The 25,001-nt window shown below is 40.4% G+C and overlaps 1 protein-coding gene across 4 annotated transcripts in view; it reads left to right on the top strand.

The window, feature by feature from the left end:
• LTBP1 (latent transforming growth factor beta binding protein 1) overlaps positions 1 to 25,001 on the top strand; it is a 565,328-nt gene that overhangs the window by 360,519 nt on the left and 179,808 nt on the right. For 3 of the 4 annotated variants that reach the window (XM_030196508.1, XM_030196509.1, XM_030196511.1), the window contains 2 exons: positions 8,023 to 8,145; positions 17,782 to 17,949. In XM_030196508.1, the coding sequence (XP_030052368.1) occupies positions 8,023 to 8,145; positions 17,782 to 17,949 (291 nt within the window). The remainder of the gene's footprint in view (positions 1 to 8,022; positions 8,146 to 17,781; positions 17,950 to 25,001) is intronic. The other variant, XM_030196510.1, reaches the window with a different exon arrangement.

Here is a 25,001-nt window from a genome sequence, read left to right as displayed (position 1 = left end):
AAAATGTGGGGTGCAAATGCAACAAATAAATAAATACTTTTTTCACAGTTAGCGTGAATGCACTTACTTCCTCACTTGTGACAGCAAACCCTAAGTACTTTGTGTTACTGCAAAGTGTAGTCCACACCCATTCTCCGCCCATAACCTACCCAGTTTCAATCCCCTAACATGGCATGCAGTTAATGCGCAAATTAACGTGAGCTGTCATCGGTAACAGTTGTCGCACTTATGTACTATCTGTGTTTGCTAATTCATGCATTGAAGAGTTCATTTTTAAGGTGGTGTCTGTATTTTTAGGTGCAAAGTATGTGCCTAACTGAAGGTTATTTTAGTCATTAATGCACGTATTAGTAACATATGCACATAAATGGCCTCTTATAAAATCGAGACCAGTATAAAAGTACGCACGTTGCTTGGCATTAAAGAGTGCTTTGCCATTCTTCTGTCAAGACATGCTGGATCAGACCAATGGTCCATCTAGCTCAGTATCCTGTTTCCATCAGTGGCCAATGTACCTGGAAGAAACCCAAATAGTGGCAACATTCCATACTACAAATCTCAGGGCAAGCAGTAGCTTCCCTATGTCTGCCCCAATAGCAGACCATGGACTTTCCCTGCAGGAACTTGTCCAAACCTTTTTAAAACCCAGATACGCTACTCTTCTACTACATACTCCGGCAACAAGTTCTAGAGCTTTACTATTCGTTAAGTGAAAAAAAATAATTCCTCCTGTTTGTTTTAAAAGTATTTTTATGTAACTTCTTTGAGCGTCCCCTAGTGTTTGAACTTTTTGTGGTATTCTGTTCTGGAATCTTTCATTCGTATGGTAAATTAGCAATCGTGTCTTGATTCAGTTGACAGATATTGTCTTCATTAAAAATGAAGATCAGGTTTGAAGGATTAATTTTAAGTGGGAGCTTGTTCTGGCTTCAATTATTTCAAGGTCATTAGAATGTGGACTGAAAGCAGTTGCATAGCTCAAGGGACAGCTGTTGGTTCCAAAATGATGGTATTTGCAATCCTTGTTGTAGCATTCTGTGCCTTTCATTACAAAGTGTAAGCCCTTTTCTGTGAAATTGCAGCAGTACGTTCATAACAGAAAGAACATATGGTATGGATTTAGATTCATTTTATATACCGCTTTGTGTGTTGTTTTAAAGTGGTTTACAAGTTCTATCAATTAATAACAATTTCAATCTAACATAAGGCAATAAATAGAAATAAAACAAAACAAAGAAAATAAGATATATTTTTTATTGGACTAGCTTAATACATTTTGTGATGAGCTTTCAAAGGTAACCCTTCTTCAGATCAAAAATTGACAAATCTGAAGAAGGGTTACTTTTGAAAGCTCATTAAAAATGTATTAAGTTAGTCCAATAAAAAAGATGATATCTTATTTTCTTTTCTTTGCTTGATTTCTATTTAAAATTGGACTGACATGGCTACCATACTACTTTTACCAAGCAATACAGTACATAAAATCAATAAATCCAAATTCTATATACCTGTGCAAAGACATGTAAATGTGTTCATTTTTTCTTCCTGGTTCTTGTCATCAACGTGTCTTTTTGAATAATACTGAAACAAAGTTGGAAAACAGAATTCATGAGATATAGTTAGAAATGGTCACATTGTAGGGCTTCTAGGTGCCAAGACAACATCTGGTACAGTGATTTCTGGTACAGATATCCTGTGCTAGATGCATGTATGATCATTGTCTACTGTATATTGAAACTACATATAGCTTGTAATAGCTAGAATCATTATATTCATACATTAACTCATATGTAAAAAAATGATCCAGTGCTTTTCTGTGGAAGAAAGAGTTCTTTCTTTTGTAACATAGAAAAATTAGCGGAATGGGATGAAACTTGGCATTTGGGAAAAAGCAGTAAAAACACCCACTGAGCTTGAAAATAGGCCAAATTGGACCAGGGGTTCCAGAGAAATTAGCCATCCAAAATATGTCCACCTGCTTTTTTTCTGGGAAACAGGTTTCAGCTTCTGTAGCATAAAATCTTAAAAGTGAAAATGTAGCAGTTAAAGAATAGGGCAATGCAGTTTAAAGCAGGGATGGGCAACCATAGTCCTCGCGCCAGAACCAAGTCAGGCTTTCAACATTTCCATAATGCATGTAGTTTTCCATTGTATACAAATAGATCTGATACATATGCATTGTGGAAATCTTGAAAACCTGACTGGGTTGTGGCCCTCAAGGACTGTGATTGCCCACCTGTGGTTTAAAATGTGGAATTCCCTACTCTTCTAAGGTTCCAAAGTGCCCAAGATCCCTAAAATTTACCCCCTCCACACACACCTCTGCCACACCACCCTGCAAACTGCTCCCTCTCCAAAAACTACCCTTCTGCAACTGCCTCACTAACCTGCAAATTGCCCTAGCCCAAAAAAATTCCCCCAGAAACTGCCTCACACCCAAAAAATATCCTCTGTGACAACCACAGCCCTAAACCGCACCACCCCATAAAACTAACTTCTGCAAACTGTCCCTCTCCAACTACCACATTACACTATAAACTGCCTAGCCCCAAAACATCCCACTACAAACTACACCACACCCCAAAACTATCCTAACCACAAATTGTCCCAATCCCTAAACTACCCCCTGCAACTGCCTCACCACCCTACAAATTGTACCACCCCCAAAAATAGTCTCTTATAACTATGCTACATGTAAATTATTTATTTATTTGGATTTTGCTCACACCTTTTTCAGTAGTGGCTGAAGGTGAGGTACACTGGGTATGTCTCTGCCCCTGGAGGGCTCATAATCTAATTTTGTACCTGGGGCAATGGAAGGTTAAGTGACTTGCCCAAGGTCACAAGGAGCAGCAGTGTGATTTGAACCGTCCACCTCTGGATAGCAAGACTGGTGCTCTAACCACTAGGCTACTCCTCCACTAAGCAAACCCTATGGTTTAGTGTATAGGCTTGTGGAGGTCCCCCTTGAATTGTTAGGCTAACATGCACATTGTGGATACAAAGTATCCATGTACTCCACACCTTCACTCAAATATAGGCTGGAAAGTATGCATGGTAAATGAAGTATCACATACCATGTAAAATGAGTTTGCTGGATGGACCGTACAGATCTTTCTGCCGTCATTTACTGTGTTACAAGTACCCCCAACCCAAGTTTCCTCCCCTGTAGATACAGCACACACACAATACAAATATGCACGCATACATCTCCAAACACCTACTGACCCCACAGATGTACATACAGGGAATGTTAATATTTCCCTATTCCTTTTTTTCATTTTCTTTGTTGTTAATTCTATTCTGAAAACTATTTCAAGAATCATGCAGTTTTCTTATTGGTGTGTGTGTGTATTTCTGACTACCTTCTGTTGCTGTGGAGAGAGCCAGATTAAACCATTGACAAACTTTGTCCACTTGTTTAGGGTGTGCCCTGTGAGATGCGTTCAGGACTCCTGGTCTGATGATCAAAACTCTGGCTCTATTCTGAATAGTGCCATAAAAATACCACTGGAACAGCACAGAAGAACAACTCCCTAATGCTCAAAGCTAATGAGATGCAAATATAGGTGCTCTCATAGCTTTGAGCATTAGAGAGTTCGGTGGGAGGATTATGGTTGGCACATACAGAGTTCAGCAGTAAGTTCAGCTCCTGTTTGAATGCGCCTGGTAAAACCCAAACGTGAAGCACACATTGGCGTCTGTTTTCTGCAGCCTAAATATAAGCATTTAAATTTTTTTTTATTTTTTGGATGCTTATGTTTAGATGCAAGTAACAGACACCAATGTGTGCTTTGGGTTTGTTTTTTAAGCATGGCTGCTTTAAATTTACATACAAGACAAAATCGCCAAAGTGTGCTTCACGTTTCAGCCTGCTATTTCTCACAACCAGCACTCTAGGACTTCCACGGGCTTCCTTCTGCTTCCAAAAGCAATCAAAATTGGTAGATCTTGCAGAAAGATGCAGAAAGAATCATGAGAGAAGCATGAGAATCATGAGAAATCCTCTCTTCCACCACCCTCACACCTGTTCGGACCTGGCTTTATTTTTTTACAGTGGTAAGGCACCTCTGCTTCAGGTGCTCTTCTCTGATCATTGGGGAGGAATATAAAATGACCTCATTTAAATGAGCTTGACTACATTTGCATGCTATCTGCGCTAAGGCCTGGCACCAATGGTGTGCTGGTAAATGTTTAACAACAAGCTCTCTCCCCGGTCCACCTCTGCGCCCCCCCCAAATTGCAGAGCTGGCTATAGCCGGGGAGAGAGCCGAGGGGGGGGGGGGGCAATGCATTACTCTCTCCAGCAAAAAAAATTTAAATGATCCCATTTTCCAATCTAATTCGTTTAATGTGGGATAAAATGCCATAAATAAGTAAATAAATATAAACTTTTAATGTTGAGCACCTGATTCTCAAATGATTTTTTTCGACCTTTGTTGTCTGGTGACTTTGTTTTTCTGATCATGCTGGCCCAGTATCCGATTCTGCTGCTATCTGTCCTCAACTCCGTTTCCAGGGCTTCCTTTCCATTTATTTCTTTACTTTGCACCTTTCTTCTTCATTTCTTGCCCTACATCCGTAAGTAAAAGCTGGTCCCTCCGCAGACTTGACTGTCCAGTGGATCCAGCTTCTGCCTATTTTCTTCATCCATGTGCAGTTTTTCTCCTCTCTTCCTTTTCCCTCATCTCATCTCCTTCCTCGCGCTTCCCTCCCCTCCATCCATGTCCAGCATTTCTTCTCTCTCCCTTCCCTCTCCTCCATCCATGTCAAGCAACCCTCCTCTCCTCTCCCCTGCCCTCCACTCCATCTATCCCCAGCTACCCTCCTCTCCCCTGCCCTCCACTCCATCCATCCATGTCCAGCAACCCTCCTCTCCCCTGCCCTCCCCTCCATCCACCCATGTCCAGCAACCCTCCTGTCCCCCCTGCCCTCCCCTCCATCCACCCATGTCCAGAAACCCTCCTCTCCCCCTGCCCTCCCCTCCATCCACTCATGTCCAGCAACTCTCCTCTCCCCTGCCCTCCCCTCCATCCATCCATATCCAGCAATTCTCTTCTCTCCCCTGCCCTCCCTCCATCCATCCATCCATATCTAGCAATTCTCTTCTCTCCCCTGCCCCCTCAATCCATCCATATCCAGCAATTCTCTTCTCTCCCCTGCCCCCTCTATCCATCCATACCCAGAAATTCTCTTCTCTCCCCTAACCCTCTCTATCCATCCATACTCAGTGTCTCTGCTTTTGTGAAGAGGGACCACATCTGCTTGTTTCCAACCTCTCCCATCTCTAAAGGTCTATTAAGTAAAACCTTAAGAGGTCCTGTCAGGATATCTCTGAGCTCCCTCAGTATCCTAGGATGTATCCCATCTGGTCCCATAGCTTTGTCCACTTTCAGATTTTCAAGTTGTTTATCAATGTTTTCTTCCATGAACAGTGCAGATAATGGCGTTTGACAAAGTTTTGATTCATCAGTGAATTTTAGTTATTTGTGTTTCTTTGTTTTACTTGACTTATTTCAAATGTTGAGTTGTGATTTACGCAAAAGTTTAGATAGGTGAGCTACAATTAATCAATTAAATGTCGGATGATCTGGCTATGCAAATGATGCCAGAGCTGCAACAACAACAAAAATTTGGGATATGTGAATTAGCTTAATCTGGAAGTGAACTGGTGGAAGAATGTAGATTTCACTTTCAAAATCCAGTAGTGTCCACATAGTCAAAAATACATGTTGTCAAGTGCATGCCTCACAGAAGCTGGGACCTAAAGAAATGATGAGCCCAAGACGCTTCCTGTTTTTATACTACTGTCTGTCTCAGCCCTATGATGTGGTCCCACCCAATTGGTTCCTCCCGAAGATTCCTTGGGCTGATTGGTCTTTTTAGAGACTTCGAACTGATTGGCTCCCTATGCACATATATACTCTGGAACACCCAAAGTTTCCTGTCCTCAGATAGGTCTTGTGGGAACTGTGAATGCCTTTTTCTCTGTTGTTACTTGGTGTTTGACTTGTCTATTGATAATGAACCTATTCTGGGTGCCCTAATTTCTATCTGTTTTGGGGCCCTACCTTTGCCTGTCATTTTGGATTAGTTCCCTCTTGGCACTTTTCCTGCATCCTGTCTGGTGTCCGGCGCCCACATCCTTCTCCTTAGGATACCTGTGTGGCAAGTCTTGGCAGCTGAGTACCATAGGGTTCAACTGAAAGGGAAAGGGAGCTGTAATAGGTGAAAGTTTCCCAGCCATGATACATGCATGTTTTCCTCTAATGTGGGCAGTTACAAAAATATCCCCATAGTTTTTGCTTGCACTGCACCCATTGTTTGGGAGATTAATGGATGCTCAGTCTTGATTTGTTACGTGTTATAACCTTTCATAGTTTGAATAAATGTACTGACTGGCTACTGAGCTTCAGTTCTCATAAATGAGTAACTAATCTAAACCAGGAATTTCCGTTCTCAAAGTGGCTCCGATTGACCTGAACTGGTAGGCAATGACTCATGCAGAGACGTCTTCTTGGAAACTAATTTGGCAGAAAATCATCTACATCAGGGCTACCCTCCACAGTCAAAATGACTGTTCAAGGTCTTGTGCAAGTCCAGATTTCTGTACTTTATTGGCATGGATTTTTCTGTCTGTCTTGAAAAATAATTGTACTGCTTCATACAGTATTCTTATGAGAATAACTGAATGCTGATTTGAATATGAACATGATTAGTAATAAACTAATCTATGCAGAAATAGAATCTCATACGCTCTGTGTATGACCACAATAGTATAAGGAACAGAATAAATGGAATTTATTTTTTGATCCAGCAATTCTCTCTTCTCTTTTGGACTTCTAATTCAGTTGGAATCTGGAACCAGGGCTAGATGTAGAACTTTAGCACCCGTAAGCACCACATTTAGAGACACCCTCTGTGGGGTAGGGGTTGCCTTAGAAGTGGGAGAGCGGTTGAGGGAGGGCCAGTCTCTCCTCCCCACATCTGAGTCCTCACTTCTGGGAGATCTTCAGGCAGCACCTGCACTACCACCAAAAGCAAGAAAAGACAGTATAGAACCTTTGAGCTGGTATATGTTCATAGACTTTGTGGTAGCTACGATTTCTCCTCCTAAATGGGCTTCTTTCCTAAGGAAACTCTAAGGGTGGAGGGGTGCTGAGCTGCTGCAGAGTCTGTGAGCATTTACGTGCTTCTAGGTCCTGGTGCTGTTTCTTCTGTTTGCTGCTATAGGTATCTATGGAAGATTTTTTATTTTGTTTTCATGTCCTGTATCAGTAACATTCCAGATTTGGTGCTATAGGCTATTGTCTGGTGTCATGAGCCATTTCCAACTATCCGAGGATTTGTTTCCTTATGTTGTAAGGAATTCTATATATGGTGCCTATTGTTGTGTTCGCTATTTCCACACAGATTTTTCAGCACAGAAAAGCATTATAATGGAAACAAGGCACTGAAATGGCCCAAAAATGGCAGATCGGCACGGAACTATGCATATGTGCCTAGTTATAGAATAGCACCTAAGTGTTTTTCCTCGCAGATCTGAAAAGGAGAGCGAAATGATGGGACAGATGTTGGCAGGTCAGGGGCATTCCCTTAAAGCATATGCAGGGTTATAGAATTTGGGGGATCCGTACCCAGCTTGCGCGCTGGGATTTACACCTGGTTCCAGTTGGTGTAAATCCTCACACCCAAAGGTTGGTACGGATTCTAGCACTAGGCTCTAGTCTATAAAGGCCGCCCATCCCAAAGTGCTCTTTATAGAATTCTGTTCAGCACCGATTTTCTAGTGCCATATACTGAATCCAGTCCTTTATGTCCCCCTCCCAACTTATTTTGTTCCAGTTGTAGTGGCCACTATCTGTTTCACTCCCTCCTGCCATAGGAACTATGAACGCCCACCTTTGCAACATTCCATAGCCTTGGTCGATCCAGGATGTGGAAGACTGACCTAACTTGCAAGTAATGTCGTAAAGAGGCATACTTCATGCTCAATAACTCTTTCCTTGTATTTTCTTTTAGATATTAATGAATGCCAACTGCAAGGAGTATGTCCGAATGGCGAGTGTTTGAATACCATGGGCAGCTACAGATGTACGTGCAAGCCAGGATTTGTGCCGGATTCTACACTCTCTTCTTGCATACGTAAGCATGATAAACTACAGAAACGATTCATAGAGAAAATCTTTTATGCATTCAGCTTTAAAAGATGTATGTGGATGAACCCAGGAAGTATATGAAATGTGAGATATCGAGCAACTATAGGATCTTGTTTGGCACATTGACAAAATGTAGAAACCTATGGGCCAATTTTCAATAGCAACACCTGTCGGGTTAGTTTAAACACCGATGCAAGTGTTTGTGCTATTATGTATATTCAGCACCACTATCCTATAAACAGCAATGTTGAATATACACGAAACACTACTATACATTTAGCTTAGGCCTGCTACTTAGCAGGTCTAAAATAAGATAGCTTATTCGCTTAACTGTTGATAATCACCACTATTCAAATGATTTCCTTGACCCACCGTCAGTCACTCTGCTTTCAACCCAGCCCCTCACTGTTCACATAATATTGATGTCATGAGAAGGATTTCTGACCTTATGCTATCCATATAGCGACTGAAAATCCACAGATATCTGAGTTACACTTTCTCCAATTGCTGATGAACATTTAACTTCTTTTGAATATTGGGACCCTAGAATATAAACAGCAGATAACAACCACCAGACCTGTATTTAATTTCACTTGTAATACTAGTAACCTTGTTACTACTGACCGAAGAACACGGAGGGCATTTCTGTAAACTAGGTACTAACATTGAGGGGCCCATTGCACATATAAATGTTTAGAATACTAGAATGTACACAGGCATAAATGCGAACTTACATGCATATGTGTCAGAATGCTGCCTTAGTGCAATTGTATAGTGCATATTTTCAAGGAGGGCATACACAGGGATGAAGCATGGGCGGGGCTCTCACTTATATGCATAACTTACACAGTACTGTAAGCTATGCATATCCCTGCTGCATTTAGGCACCTGCACATTGCTGGCTTACGTGCAAGTGCCTCAATGGTAGGCTTGCCGATACAGGGTTACCCTAGTATACTATAACAGAACCTAGACTATTACCACCCATATTTGGAGCACATATATGGAGTCACCCAGTTACAGAATTACCCCTTTTGTTTTGTTCTGTCCATAGGGACCCATATAAGAGGCTTGAGGAGGCTTAGCCTCCACAGCCCCAACTGTCACCTTCCCAATCCATTCTTTCCTGCAGGGACCGTTGTCTTTTCGGGTTAGTGGCACTGCTGCTGCGGCAGCAGTATAAGCAAGGCAAAGATGCACAGGGCTGGTTTCCTGTGTGCACTGCTACTAGCTCTACTGGTCACACCCCATCTGATGTAAGCTTCCTGCGTCGGAGGGGTGTGACCGGCAGAGCTAGCGGTGGCGTGTGGAGGAAGCTGGTCCCATGCACCTTTGCCTTGCTTTTACTGCTTCCTGCTTCTGGTCTGCACTTGCAGGAAGGTGAGTGGAAGGGAAGCAAGGGAGAAGAGAAAGTGGATGATGCTGGATTGGAAGGGGGGAAGCAGAGAAAGAAAGAGAGAGATGAGATAGTGATAGAGGAGAAGAGAAGGAGACAGAGAGACACACAGAGAAATATAATGCTTGATGGGGAGAAAAGGAGAGAGAGAGAGAGAGAGAGAGAGAGAGAGACAGGGTAATGCTGGAGGGAGAAGAAGACAGAGAGAGACAGGGTAATGCTAGACGAGGATAGATGGGGAGAAAGAGAGTGGGATAAACACGCATAGGGTAATGCTGGATGGGGGAGAAGAAAGAGATGGAATAATTCTATTTGAGGTTAGATGAGAAGAAGAGAGAGAGACACACACACAAAGGATAATGCTGGATAGGGGAGAAGAAAGAGATGGGGCAAAACTGCTTGAGGATAGAGAGGCAAAGGAGATGTTTGATGGTAGAGAGAGAAACGGAAGAGTAAATGAAAGACTGGGGAATAAGAAGGGGAATAGGAGGTCTGGATGAGGGAAAGATGTGGAAAGCTGTAGGTGAATGCAGTGGAAATAAGGGAGATTGAAGACTAGATAGTAAAAGTGAAGGAAATGAATGGACAGAGAGGCAGAAAAATGGAAAAAAAAGCTGAAAGAAAAAGATCAGTGTCACAGATGGATGCAGTGTTGGAACTGAAGAAGATAGGAGGGGAGAGAAAAAGAACCATTGAACAGGAGACCCTAGAAAGAGCGCTAAGAGATGACAGGAAAGCAGTAACCGGAGACTGAGACATACACAATTAGAAAAATTAAGGGCCTCTTTTACCAAACCGCACTAGGAATTCCCGTTCAGCAGTGCCAACAAAGCCCATCCAAAGTGAATGGGTTTTCTCAGTATTGTTGCTTCGGGAATTGCTAATGCAGTTTGGTAAAAGAGGCTCTAAATGGTCAGACAACAAAGGTAGAGAAAATAACTTTATTTTTAATTTAGGGTGAAGTAGTGTTGTAGCACTGTTAGTCCAGTTTAAATGTTAATAAATTAAAATAAAACAAACAAACAAAAAAACAGAAAATAAGGTGACACCTTTTTCATTGGACTAATTCAATACATTTTTGACTAGCTTTAAGAGGTCAAAATCTAACCTGAGGAAGGTGGGTTTGGTCTCCGAAAGCTAGTCACAATATATTGAATTAGTCCATTAAAAAGGTATCGACTTATTTTCCATTTTTTTGTTTTATTTTTGTTAATTTGTAATGTAGTGATTGGAATGTATCAGTTTTTGAAAATGACATCTGTTGTATTTTTAGTTTGCACAGTAGAGGGGGACATGTTCACTTTCTCTTTCTCTGGTATTGCAGTATATGCAGAATCTAGCTTTCTTGGGGATTCAGTTATCTACATATTTCTATTTTTAGTTTTTGGTTACTTGTTCTGTACTTTGTGAGGGTCTATTTGTATTCTGCATGTACTGAGCTGACTTATTTAGTTTTCCCAATAGGAATATTGATGATCTACTGCCCTTTGCAATGTTTACAATGCTGTCTTTCCCTGGGTAGGGTCTTGTTATGTGCCTCCTGGAAGTTAGTGCTTTGTGGTATGGTAGATTTGCTTTATAGGTCTTGACTAACTTTTGTAGGGTTTTATGTTGATTAACAATATGCAGCTGATCCAGAGTGACACAGTAGAGGGGTCCTTTCAAAAGTGTTCAGAAGTGACCTGCTGTCCATTTACTGCTGACATAGGTGTCACCCCCCCCCCCCCCCCAAGGATTTTAACTTGGCCCACACCCCTCTTTAGCTTCCCAAAACGTCTGAGTTACCGACCGCCTATGGTTCTGTCCTTTAAAATCTAGGTATGCAGTATGTTAAAAACAGGTAAAATGTTGCTATTTCCAGGGGCTAACCCTGGAATTGAGATATACCCATAACATCATGAGTGAATTACCATGTTGTTTTGGTTTGCATAGTTAAGCTCCTTATAAAAATGTGAACATTTTGGAACATCCTGTCTGAGCATCATTTGAGTCAATAGCATTGAACTGCCATTTAAAATAGATTGCTTTGGGTAGAAGCATACTTGAAATATTCTGCTTGTGATATGACCTTCTGTATGAGGTAGCGACACTGTGGTGAACCTACTGTAACAATCTAATGCAAAGTATTCAAGCTAGGAGAAACTGTGGAAATCTATACTGTGTACACCATAATAAAAAGTGTAAGAGATTTAGAAACACTTAGCATTTACTTCTGAACATGGACAACACACTTTTTGACTTAAATTAGCAAACAGGCTTTCCTTTATAGATGCAGTGATATGGAAAAGTTGCTACTGCACATTGCTGATTGTCTATGGAGCAATTTCACAGAGGTGCAAAATCCCCAGGAGCATTTTACTGTGTACCTTACACCAATTTCACATCTATTTTTCTTTTTATATATCTGAAGGAAATAGTACACACAGACACTTATACTTCCTTTTTCCTCAGATGCTTTTTCTGAAAAAATTAACACATATTATTGAAAATGTAAAACTATGCAAGGGTATAACAGATTGCCTAGGATCTGGAGCTGGAGAAGGCACCCGTTTTATAAAGACACATAGGTGCCTTTATAAATATTAACACAAATACTAGCACAAATTCTGCAGAAATCATGTCTGTGGGTTTAAATATTAATGCATAGAGTATATGCCTATGTATTTTAAAAAGAATCAACCACACTTTAAATCAGGATTTTATAGGAGAAATAGAAATTGCTCATACAAAAAAATCAAGTATTTTTCCCAAACGTGAGTACATTCAAATAATTATACTTATATTCATTCAAAAAGTGCACATGTGGGAGGAAAAAGCCTCAAAAGGCTGCAACAAATAGTGCTCTTCTCATTGCAACATCAGCTGAAGAGACCTCCTAGAGTGCCCAATCTTTTAATCAAAAACTACAAAAGTACAAACACACTTTACTTACTTGTGCTATGATGCTTTCTGTAGATGTTCCACGACCAATGGTGGCCAGTTCAAACACGTGCGGTCTTTGAAATGTTGCAGGAAGACCTTAGGAAACTGGAAGACTGGTCATCCAAATGACAGATGAAATTTAATGTAGACAAATGGAAGGTGATGCACAATGAAAACAATAATCCGAATCATAGTTACCTGATGCTAGATTTCACCTTGGGGGTCAGCACACAAGATAAAGATCTAGGTGTCTTTGTAGATAATACTCTGAAATCTTCTGCTGAGTATGCAACGGCAGCCAAAAAAAGCAAACAGGATGCTAGGAATTATTAGGAAAGGGATGGTGAATAAAACCGAAAATACTATAATGCCTTTGTTTCGCTACATGGTTTGAATGCACCTTGAGTAATGAGTTCAGTTATGGGTGCCGTATCTCAAAAAAGATAACAGCAAAATTAGAAAATGTTCAAAGAAGAGCAACCAACATGATAAAGGGGATGGAACTCCCCTCGTATGAGGAAAGGCTAAAGAGGTTAGGGGTCTTCAACTTGGGAAAGAGACAGCTGAGGGGAGATATGATTGAGGTCTTAAAAATCTTGAGTGGTGTAGAATGATTAGAAGTAAATTGATTTTTTTACTCGTTCCAAAAATACAAAGACTAGGTGACACTCAAGGAAGTTACATTGAAATACTTTTAAAACAAATAGATGGAAATATTTTTTCACTCAACGAATAGTTAAGCTCTGGAACTCTTTGCCAGAGGATATGGTAACAGTGGTTAGTGTATCTGGATTTCGGTTTGGACAAATTCCTGGAGGAAAAGTCCATGGTCTGCTATTGAGACAGACATGGGAAAGCAACTGCTTGCCCTGGGATTTGTAGCATGGAATGTTGCCACGATTTGGGTTTCTTCCAGGTACTTGCGACTTGGCTTGGCCACTTTTGGAAACAGGATACTGGGTAAGATGGACCATTGGTCTGACCCAGTATGGCTACTCTTATGTTCTTTTCTGTGGTCTTGTTGTGTTCTTCTGTATTTCTTGAATGCTGCCTCTTTTACTCTTGTTTTTCAGCCACTTATTTGGAGAACCATATCGGCTTCCTATTGCTATATTTGTAGCAGCTTTCAGCTTAGACCAATGTCTTCCCACTTTTCCTATGTCTACCCATACTATGAGCTCCTTTTTCAGGTACTCCCCCAATCTACCAAATTCAGCATGTTTGAAATCCAGTACCTTGTGTGTCTTCACTTGGCTTTAACTCTTACATCAAGCCATATTGTGTGTTGATCACTATTGCCTATGAGGGCACCCACCTGGACCTTGGAAACACTTCCTCTGTGAGCACTAGATCCAGCATCACTCCTTCTGTTGTGGGTTCCGTCACCATTTATCTGAGCAAAGTACTTTGGTGGGCATCCACGATCTCGTCTTCTTTCTGATTCTGCCGATGGGATGTTCCAGTGCACGTCAGGCAAGTTGAAATTTCTCAGTAACACCACCTCCCTTTTTATTCCAATCTTATGGATATCTTTGATCAGCTTCTCCATTTGTGCTTGAGTTCTGTAGATAACACCCGTTTAGATAAAGATATCCCTTCTTTTACCCAGGTTCCCTACATTTCAGCTGCTTTGATCTTGTTTTTCACCTACAGTGATACTCCTCCACCTCTTCAGCCCTCTCTGTCCTTTCTAAAAAGCCCGGTATGGTTGCATCCCATTCATGGGAATCATTGAACCATGTTTTTTTTATAATAGCAACAATATCCATGTCTGCCTTAAGCATCAGGGCTTGTAAATCTTGAATCTTTTTACTTAAACTATGAGCATTTGTGCTCATCGCTTTCCATGTGTTATGAAGTGAGTTTAGATTGTTTTGTATCTTAACATTACCTTCCTCACTGCTGACATGTTTTTGCTGGGGGTGAATTTCCTTGCTACCTTTCATCACCCCCACTGCCTGGTTCAAATGTCTAGAAACATATGGGTCAGTATTCAGAGCAATTTAACAGACCAGTAAAGGTTCCTAGCTGGTTAAATCACCTTTTCAAAGCTAACTGCTAATTCAGCAGCACTTAACCGGTTAGTGCCACTGAGTGTAACCGGTTAGCACTAAACTGAAAACCGGCTATTTTGGGGATGTTCTGGGTGCAGAGTCAACACTTGGCTGATTAAGTGCTGATATTCAGTACTTAACAGGCCAGGTTAACTGCATAAATAAGACAGCATAAAAGTCAAATAGCCAGTTAAGTGCTGAGTATCACACTTAACTGCCTATGTGTTAGCCAGCTCTGGAAACTTGGAAATTCAGTGCCAGTGCCGAGACATGGCCTGGCATTGAATTTCCTGGGATAACACCAGCAGCAGTGGCGTAGGAAGGGGGGGGCGGGATGGGCGGTCCGCCCCGGGTGCACGCGGTCAGGGGGTGCCGGCCCCGCTTGTTCCCTGCTCCCTCTGCCCCGGAACACATAATTATCGAAAAAGGATGCTCCGTGCCTAAATATAGGCACTGGCATTTGCAATTTTTGTTGGTGCAAATGGCCACACCTAAATGTAGGCGTAATCCCTGGGCTTAAGTGCTATTCTGTAAACCATGTCTAAGTTTAGGTGTGGTGTTATATGATACTGCTAAATGCTTTTTTTTCGGCGCTATTTATAGAATCCCCCCCACCCCACCCTCTTATGTGTATTGAAAACAAATCTGTTAAAAATTTCTCTCAATTTTTAATTGCTTTTCTGTACTTGATAAATAGGGGAAACAGTCTTGCAGTATACAGTATATATATATATATATATATGTATTTATTTTAAAAACTGCTATTCTGCACAATCCAAGTGTTCTAGACGGATCACAAATCTTACGTTCATAATAAATAAGTCACAGAATCCTACTAACAAAAAACAAGACACTGTCCTCCAGATTCTATATGGCGCACTTAGATTTAGGCACCTAAATCAGCGCGGATTCTATAACACTGCGTGTAATGAGCACTATCATTAGCACTTAAGTACATAAATATCACCATAATGGGACAGACCAAAAGTCCATCAAGCCCAGCATCCTGTTTCCAACAGTGGCCAATCCAAGTCACAGATACCCGGCAAGATCTCCAAAATATACAATACATTTTATGCTGCTTATCCCAGAAATAGTGGATTTTCCCCATGTCTATTGAATAACGGGTCTATGGACTTTTCCTTTAGGAAGCTGTCCCAACCTTTTTTAAACTCTGTTAAGCTAACTGCCTTTACCACATTATCTGGCAACGAATTCCAGAGTTTAATTACACGTTGAGTGAAGAAAAATTTTCTACGATTCTCCGACGCTTAACAAGCAATAATGAGCACTAATTGGAACGGATTAGAATTTAGGCGCACAACTCGTTAATTGTATTCTGTAATGATGTGTGCCAACTTCTAACGCACGCATTCAAAAAGGGGTGTGGTTATAGGCGGGGAAATGGGAATTTCATGGGCGTTCTGAAATTTAGGCACCTAGTTATAGAATATGGCCCAGTGCGCCTAAATCTACTGCTGGGATTTACACCATATTTTAGTTGGTGTAAATGGGTGCATACAGATTTAGCCACTGAAATATCAACTAAGCTTATTCTATAATCGGCGCCTAAATCTAGACTACGTTTAGTCTGCACTGATTTCAGCTCTGATTTTTTAGGCACCATATATAGAATCTCCTGTATGTATTTTAAATTAGGAAATATTTCCTATAGCAATTGGCATCACTGACTTGCTGCCTTGTGACTGTTCTATGAATTTATTTTAATATTTTCCTTTTTTTTTTCTTTTGCCCACACTCTCCTCAAAAAACTTTCTGTGGGCCACTTGCTTCTCAATGAAATGATGTTTCTGTAAAGGAGATTGCATGTATTCTTCAACTTAAAACAATATTTTTAATATTAGAATTATGGTAATACAGCTCATTGCCTTGAATCTGCTTATTTCTGTAGGCCAAGATAATACTCCCAAAGGAGATGTGGCAGTATTGATTGAGCAGTGTCACATTTCCATTGCATCTTTCACAGCCACTAATTCCAATGGTCAGGGAGATGGCATAATCTCTATAATAAGAAGTAGCACAAATTTATTTTGTCCTGGTTTATTTCTTTTTAATAATATGGTTAGTATTATTTATTTGGAAAAGGGCTTTCTTCTCATGTCTAGTGCAAAAGGTATTTCAGTTCAATGCAAAGACTCACAGATACTGTAGGAAAATCAGTTGGCAATACCACATGTCGCTTTTTGTCAGTTGCAATCATATCTGTCTTTCTAAACGTTCATGCTGCTTTTGTTCTGTTCTGTTAATCTATTGACATCAAAAAATGTACACTAATCCATTTCTTGTTCCTTGTAGGATTTTGTTTCAAGTTTGCTTTGTATGCATTTGTCCGTAACTGTCCACTGCCTTTTGTGTTTTTGTTTTAAATTTAAATGAATTCTTAACCCTAAGCGTAATGGACAGAACTTGACAAAAATGTCTAGCAAATCCCTATTTGGATTTTGTAGTTCTGCGAGGTGGAGTTGGCCTTTTGCCGTGCCACCTCCTGAAACAGTGTCCACATACCTGTGCCATATCCTATCTTCAGAAATGTGTTAGATATACTCCTAACGCAGTAAACTAGAGGAATTTTAAATTTTATTGGGACATTTAGGGGGTAGCTAAAAGTTCACTGTATAAGTCACTAACCTGCAGTAACTCAGGTTAGTGACTTCCATGGTACATGAATAGAGTTCATGCTCTAATTTTATGTCCTTTACTGGGGGAATGGTCAGATATATCTCATTTTGGAATAAAATAGCCTTGGTGAAACTACTTTATATTATGCAATCAGAAGCATAGTAAAATAATGAAATGTAACCACCGTCACACATTACCATCCACTTACTGAAAGTTGTGTCATTGTGGATAAAATGCTCACAGTAGTTCAACTGTGTGTTCTTTTGTTCTTAAGAGTGATGCTCACTGTGGCTTGTTCAGTGTTCTGCATTGCTACTTACCTGTTTTTGTTGGCTTACAGTGCATGCCACATTCATTTTCTTTTAGTGCAACACAGGCTTCCAATCCTGAAGTGCATTTCACCTTTGTCTTTTATGTTTTCATTGGTTTGAACCTAAAACGCTTGCCAAAAAGGATAAAGGCTTCACTGTGTTGTCACTACCATGTGTTGTAGAAATTCTTAATTTTAATGTGGGTTATTAGCTGTGCTTGAATGGTGATGGAGCTCCTGTAGAGTCTCTGTTTTGTTTCTCATATAAACTATAGCCACCTCCTTCCCTTTTTGCTGCAGCTGATAATCCTATGGTCTCTGAAGAGAAAGGGCCCTGTTTCCGGTTTGTCAGTGCAGGAAGGCAGTGCATGCACCCTCTCTCTGTTCAGCTCAGCAAGCAACTCTGCTGTTGCAGTGTTGGCAAGGCCTGGGGCCCACAGTGTGAGAAATGCCCTATTCCTGGAACAGGTAAGAGGTTTCCAGAACTCTACATATGAACGTACATAAGATCTGTATTCATATGATCACTTTTCAATAGATATTTATACATTTAAATGTATTATTAAAATTTCTAAGTTCATGTTGGTATTTTGACTAATGGCATGGTAGAAGCTAAGAGCCTGATCCACACTGGCATTTATTTTGTTTAATGCATAGGGGAGAATCTTCAAATCATACTAACACAGTATAGAGAACAACAATTGGCCAATCCACTCTGCCTATAAATTCCTTCCATACTTCAAGGATATATATCCCAGCTGTCAGCAATGGAAGATTGGCTACTTACAGGATAGCATTTTTGTCTTATCCAAGTCAGTAGTTATTCTTCACAACTCAACAGAAGTTGAAAATAATTATACATGTGGGATATAGAATGTCTGTCTGATAATCTGGGGGAAGAATAAATCTAAAAGTTTAACAGAATAGCAAGAAATTTAGCATGATATAGAACAGTAAAAAGATGTGTTGGATTAAAAAAAAATGAGCCAGATCAGACTGAGAAATAAGCTACCAAAAATATTGGCCCTGTGCATTTTAAATAGAGACACAGTTCCAGTTGTAGTGGCCAAACAAAAGAGTAAGAAAACCTGTTGACTAAAATATGTTAGATACATTAGTGTCCTGCCACTTCTACGCTTCCCCCAAGTTCAATTCCCTTGGTGCTTCTTACCAGAGCTCCTGAAGTGGGATGATTGGCGGGAGGCGGAGTGAACCCTAATTACACCTTCCCTGTAGGATTTGTTATTCAGGTATTGCCCAACAGGTCAGCTGGCTGACCTGCTGGGCAAAGGATAGCCTCAGATCAGTTGGTTCTGTTTTGGATAGTGGATATAATTCCCTCTAAGCTGACCAGGTGCCCTCCAACTGCATTGCTACTGGTAGGAGGTGGTGCTTCAATATTGTGTTTTAAATTGCTAGGGCCAGGCAGATTCCCTGGAGTCCTGCAGAACTTGCCTGTCCCTCACTATTGAAGATGTGATATTGAAACAGCACCCACCACTGGCATGATGACTGTGAATGGTGGAGGACTCCCACTTAGCTTGGAGGGAGCAGTGATAGTGGAGCCTAATGAGTTCTAGTAGAGAATTGTTAGGAGAGGGGGTTGGCAGGAGGGAGAACTTGAAGGGAGGTGTCTGCAAGGCGTGGGAACCAAGGGTTTCGTTTGCTTTTGATTGGAAATTTGTTCTGTTCAGAAGAGATACAGTATTTGCTGGGGCGAAGGAATGGTAAGGGGTTAGGGGAGCATCTGTTTGGGTAGAGTATAGAGAGAGCATTAGGGACTGCATGCCCATTTATTTATTTATTAACACAATTTAATATACCGCCATTCAGGCAGTAAACAGTATGGGTAAAAAAATGGAACATTAAAAAATTTGAATTAATTCACAACTGCTGTTTATCTGCCAAAACGGCTTTTAGAAATGCCCTTCATACAATCACAAAAAAGTGTAGAGATGCTGAGATTACATAGTAATAAATTTTTGAAGCAAGGCAAAAACCTTGGGTAAAATGTTGCGAGAAGCCCAGTGGGACATTGTCTTTCAGTCTAGAGGTGGGCAAGTGTCTAGCCCAGTGGTACTGTTTCTGTGTAACAGTGGCGTAGCCAAGGGTGGGCCTGGGTGGGCCCAGGTCCACCCACTTTGTGCTCAGGTCCACCCAGTAGCAGCACACTTATGATGTGGCTGGCAGGGATCCCCAAGCCCCACCAGCCGAAAACTCCCAACAACTGTCCCTCCTACTTACCTTGTAAATAGCAGATCTTCACCTGCAGCAAGCAGCAACTGATACATACTGTTCGCACCCGCCCCACAGCCTTCCCTCTGATGTATTCCTGCCTATGCGGAAACAGGAAGTTGTGTCAGTGGAAGGCTGTTAGGCCAACATGAGTGTATTAGTTGCTGCTCACTGCCGGTGAAAATCTGTTATTTAAAAGATATGCAGGGGAGGGGAATGTTTGAGAGACCATATGGCATGCAGACGAGAGAGGGAGAGATCAAAGCACTTGTGGGACTGGGGTGGAATTCTTCTGCCCACCCATCTTGGGCCCAGGCCCACCCAAAATTGGTTGTCTGGCTACGCCCCTGCTGTGTAAGAGATTTCCTGGCCTCTGATTGCTAGAGTCCGCAGGAAGATGGATCACTCTGAATATAGTTTTGCAATCTTGGGAAAGAGGCTTTTCTAGACACAGCTGAACTGCCGACCAGCTTGAGACTTGCACAGGGCTCTGGAAGGACCTGCAGTTTGTGCCTGTCGCCTAGAGAACTGCAGCTTGTAATGATTAGATTAGGCAGAAAGGTGAATAGGGTTAAAGTGATGGAAAGGATAAGGGGGTGGAAAACTGAGCAGCTGCAAGTGAAAAACCTTTGATGCCTTAGACATAGGAGTCCTAAATAGTAGTGAGTATTACTGAAGCAGGTTCTGAATGAGCCAGAAAGTTGGAATAGGAGTGATGTTACCAGATCAAGCAAAAAGCAAAAGCTAGCTCTTTTGATTTTGTTTGTTTTTTCCTTTCAAGTAATTGAAGGATGGACATATACTTGTTTTTGCTTTTAACTTTGTGAGATTGGCATGGTTGGTTGCAAGTTCTTGGGTGACTGTGCTTTACTATTTCTTTTTCATGGTGTTCCTCTCTTGTGATTATTGTAATTTATTATTGTAAACCATTTCGATTGCTATGGTAGGGAAATGGTTTATCAAGTCTGAGTAAACTGTACTAAGAACAAGAGGGAGGGGAGTTATGTAATAGCACAATAACATTTATCCATAAAACAAACATGCAACAGAACACAGAAGGAAACAAAACAAGAAACCACTAAAAAATAAAAAAGTAAAAAACGTAGAGTGGTACAATCCGCAAGAGGTGAATTTAGCAAAATAACCAAGTTTTCAAAATTACTTTAAATTTTACCGCACACAATGGATATCCATTGGAAGCCAATTCCAGAGTGTTGGAGCTACACAACAGAAAGCAGAATCCCGGGAAGAAGCAAAATCAAGCCTTCTTAGGGAAGGGACAACTAATTGATTAGTATGCAAGGAATGCAACAATCTTTGAGGTCAATATAGGACAAGAAGTGAATTGAGATATAAAGGAAAACCAGAAGAAAATACTTTATGGATAGTGGGTTTTGGGGGGCTCAGCACACAAGGTAAGAGAGCTATGTACCTGGAAGCAATTTATGAAGTCCACTGCAGTGCCCCCTAGGGTGCCTGGTTGGTGTCCTGGCTTGTCAAGGGGACCAGTGCACTACAAATGCTGGCTCCTCCGATGCCCAAATGGCTTGAATTAGGATGTTTTTGACATGAACGTCTTTGGTTTCGAAAATCGCTGAACGTCAGAAACATCCATGTCTAGGGACGTCCAAATTTAAGGATTTGGACGTCTCTGACGGTATTTTCGAAATGAAAGGTGGACGTCCATCTTGTTTGGAAAATACGGGTTTCCCCGCCCCTGGATTTTGCCGTTTTGCAAAGATGTCCAAATCGCAACTTAGACGTCCCTTTCAAAAATGCCTCTCCATGTATTCAAAAGTTAAGATCTGAGGATAAAGGATCAGTGTAGCAAATTAGCCAAACATTGTCAGCATAATAATAAGCAGTGATTCCATAAAATCATTACCAATCACATCAAAAGCAGAACTCGGATACAGACAAAACAGCCTTCCCAGCATCCAACCTGATGGTAACTTCTTTGAAATATAATCAGACAGGTCTCTGTACTATATAACTTCTGAAACCGACTGTTGAGGGCTGAGTGCAATTACTTTAGATAATCCATAAACTGAGAGAAGAATTAATTTTTACAAAATTTTATTCAAAAAAGTCAAATTAGAGACATCTGTAATGCTTCAAATCCGTTGGAACCAAGTTTCGTTTTACAAATGTGGTCTAATTCTTGCCTCTCTTCAGTATTTAGGGACAATCCTCACTCTCTGCCAAAGCCTGAATTCATCCTGAAATCTATATATAGAGAACTGGTTTCTGGTTTCACCCGAGGAATTTTTATCAACTCAGCTAGAGGGTGGTCATAAGGAGCTTTTAATGAATTCATAGACTCCAGAATTGGCTCTAAACCTATTGTGGTTAGGTAAATGCTCTAGAACTGCATAACTTGGTAGATGAGGGAGCATTATTACATAAAATATTTAAGTACAAGTAAGAATTTGGAATAATATTCTAATTCAGGTCAGAATGTTGCCATCTTTACTATCTTGTTCACAAAACTTTAAAAACATATTTGTTTTCCCAGACATAACTTTGGCTGAGTAATGTAATTTCATTGTTAAAATTATGCATTATGGTTTCTTCCCTCGATTGAAGAGGTTATCTTGGCATTATCTGCTTTGAATTGTGTGTGAAAAAAGCGGAATATAAGCCTGTATGTAGTATAGTATAGTAATAAGTACTTCTACCCTACAAGGTCCCATGAGAGTTCTATGTGGTTTACAAGTCGAGGAAGCTGGGCATTCTCAGGAAAGCTACAATTGACTCTAATAATTATATAATTACAATACATTATTGAAATGATATGTTAAAAAGATAAGTCTTGATCACCCTTCTTAAAGAATTATAACGAGTAAAGATTTTCACCAAAGGGTGGATTGGAATGAAAACAAACCACAGAATACTTTTTTTTATAGACTACCCATTTTGGACTTGAATATTGCAATGATAAAGGAAGCCTGTCTGAAAGAGCCCGGTTCTTGCAAGTGAGATTTACAAGGCTAACCAAGTACTCTGGAGAAAAAAACGTGGATGATAAGAAAAGTCGTGATACACAGTTTAAAAACAATGCAAGCCTTAACCGGAAGCCAGTGCAGGTTCAACAGCAGAGGGGAAACCGATTCAAACCTAGATGATGAATAAACCAGCCGGGCCACTGTGTTCTGCAGTGTCTGCAGCTTTTCAATCAATCCTAAGGATAATACTACAAATACAGCATTACAATAATCAATATGTGGTAAAAGTAAAGTTTAAGCAACAAGTACTTTAGATCATCAGATTGTAGTAACTGATTTCTTGATGTAGCTTGATAAACTAGCTGTAAGCCAAGACCCCCTACATTGTTTTGTGAAGTGGAGGAGTAGTGGTTAGTGCGGTGGCCTGAGAAACTGGGTAGCTGGGTTTGAGTCCCACTGCAGCTTCTTGTGACTTTGGGCAAGTCACTTAACCCTCCATTGCTCCAGGTGGAAAATAAATTATCTGTATATAATGTGTAAACTGCTTTGATTGTAATCACAGAAAGGCAGTATATCAAGTCCCGTTTCCTTTCCGTTTGGTGAGAGCAATTACATTGATCCAGTAACATTTTTAATTTTATTCCCATAATATGAAGCTAAAGTCTTATTATAGCTGGTCAGAGCTGCAATTGGTGATTTTACGTGGCTTTGAAGAGCTTCCATGGCTATTAACAGCAGTAAATGATTTCCTCTCCCCCTTCTCCTCCTACCATCATTCTTAATTATTTATGCAGTTACACGGTCAAATAGGCTGCAAGGAGTCTAGAATCCAGTCTGTTCATCGAAGAATTTCTCTTTGCTTTCTGTGTGCAATAATGAGCATAAAATAAATCCACTGCATTTCACTAGCTAGTTTTTCTATACACCATAAATAAATAAATACAAATTTTTAAAAACTTGAGATTAGGAGATGATGTTAAATCCTAGGATTAGCCCATCTTCCTAGAATATAAAATCATACTCACATTACCTTTTCCTCAACAATATTTCATTATTGCGTCAATGGACAGAATTTAATATGTGTGGGAAATCCTTGAGATGATAATTGTTTCTGTTTCTTTAAGCAAGTCAGGCTTTTTAAAGCTCTTGTGGATTTCTTGCGCTCTAATACCTGTTGCATTAAAATCTATGTAAAGATTTTATTTGTTTTGATCTCACGTGTTTAATTTGAAGATGTATTACATCAGCATCATCAGAAGGGAAGACATGTGTTTATGAAAACTCAATACTATTACATTTTCTGGAGTGGGATGGAGCTTTGAAAGGTATCACAGCCTACAAATATTTCACTTTTGGCCATGACTAATGTCACACTAGGGCCCTATATTCTTCCCAAACCGGTTGATTATTCAGTGTTCTGATCCTGCCTTTGTTCTCAATTCTTAGTTCAGCTCATGTGCTGTTTCACTTATTAAGAAGAATATATACTCAACCTCCTTAAAGTCTTAAGTAAAACAGTCCTAATACAATACTAAACAGAAGACTTGTAACTGATAATGCCAGACTGTTGATTCTACTCACTTCAGGCACGTATATAAATAATAACTTAGTGCTAATATCACCGATTAGTGTTTGAAAAAGCCCTCAGTTTTAACCACCACTTTCAAAGCAATATCATTTGTTTTATTGCCTGGTGGAATAGCATCTCTTTCATTGGGCGATTTCTAATGTGTGCATATATGTGCTATTATAACAGTCCAACCTTGCTAACCAAAATGAAAATAGAAATAATAATAATAATAATACACGGTGCTCAATAGTAAATCATAACTTATCTTTTAAGATGATTCCTGGGCCAACTCCGTCTGTCAGCGTGTTGATTTTTTTGTTATGTTTTTTATCTGCTTCTTTTGAAATAATGGAGCGCCCTTGTACTCTTCAAATGCCAATCACATAAGTCCAATAAAATTCCCCTAGTCATGCCCGACACCGCGGGTTTCACTGCTTTCTTCAGGGACTCGGGTTAAATATCATGCTGTCTCTTGTACTTGGCATAAGCGACACCGCCATACTCGTTTTTGTGGTGCACATGCTCAGTTCTTACAGAGCCTTTATATCATTGGCTTGACAATGTCCAGTCGCTCTCATGACGTCACTGCAAATAAACAAATACCCCAGTCAATTGATACTGCTAAAATCATACTCTTCTGCTCTTACATTTAAAGCTGTACCGCAAGGATTAATCAAATGCAGGTGATCCACAAACATAACATCCTATATAATAAAACTCACCTCCAACGTTCTAATGCTTGGGACTGTGGCTCCCTCAGCAGGTGGTCT

The sequence above is a fragment of the Microcaecilia unicolor genome, chromosome 3 (genome assembly GCF_901765095.1).
Source record: "Microcaecilia unicolor chromosome 3, aMicUni1.1, whole genome shotgun sequence".
NCBI lineage: Eukaryota > Metazoa > Chordata > Amphibia > Gymnophiona > Siphonopidae > Microcaecilia > Microcaecilia unicolor.
Note: the sequence above shows the minus strand (reverse complement) of the source record. Positions and strands in the feature narration are given on the sequence as shown.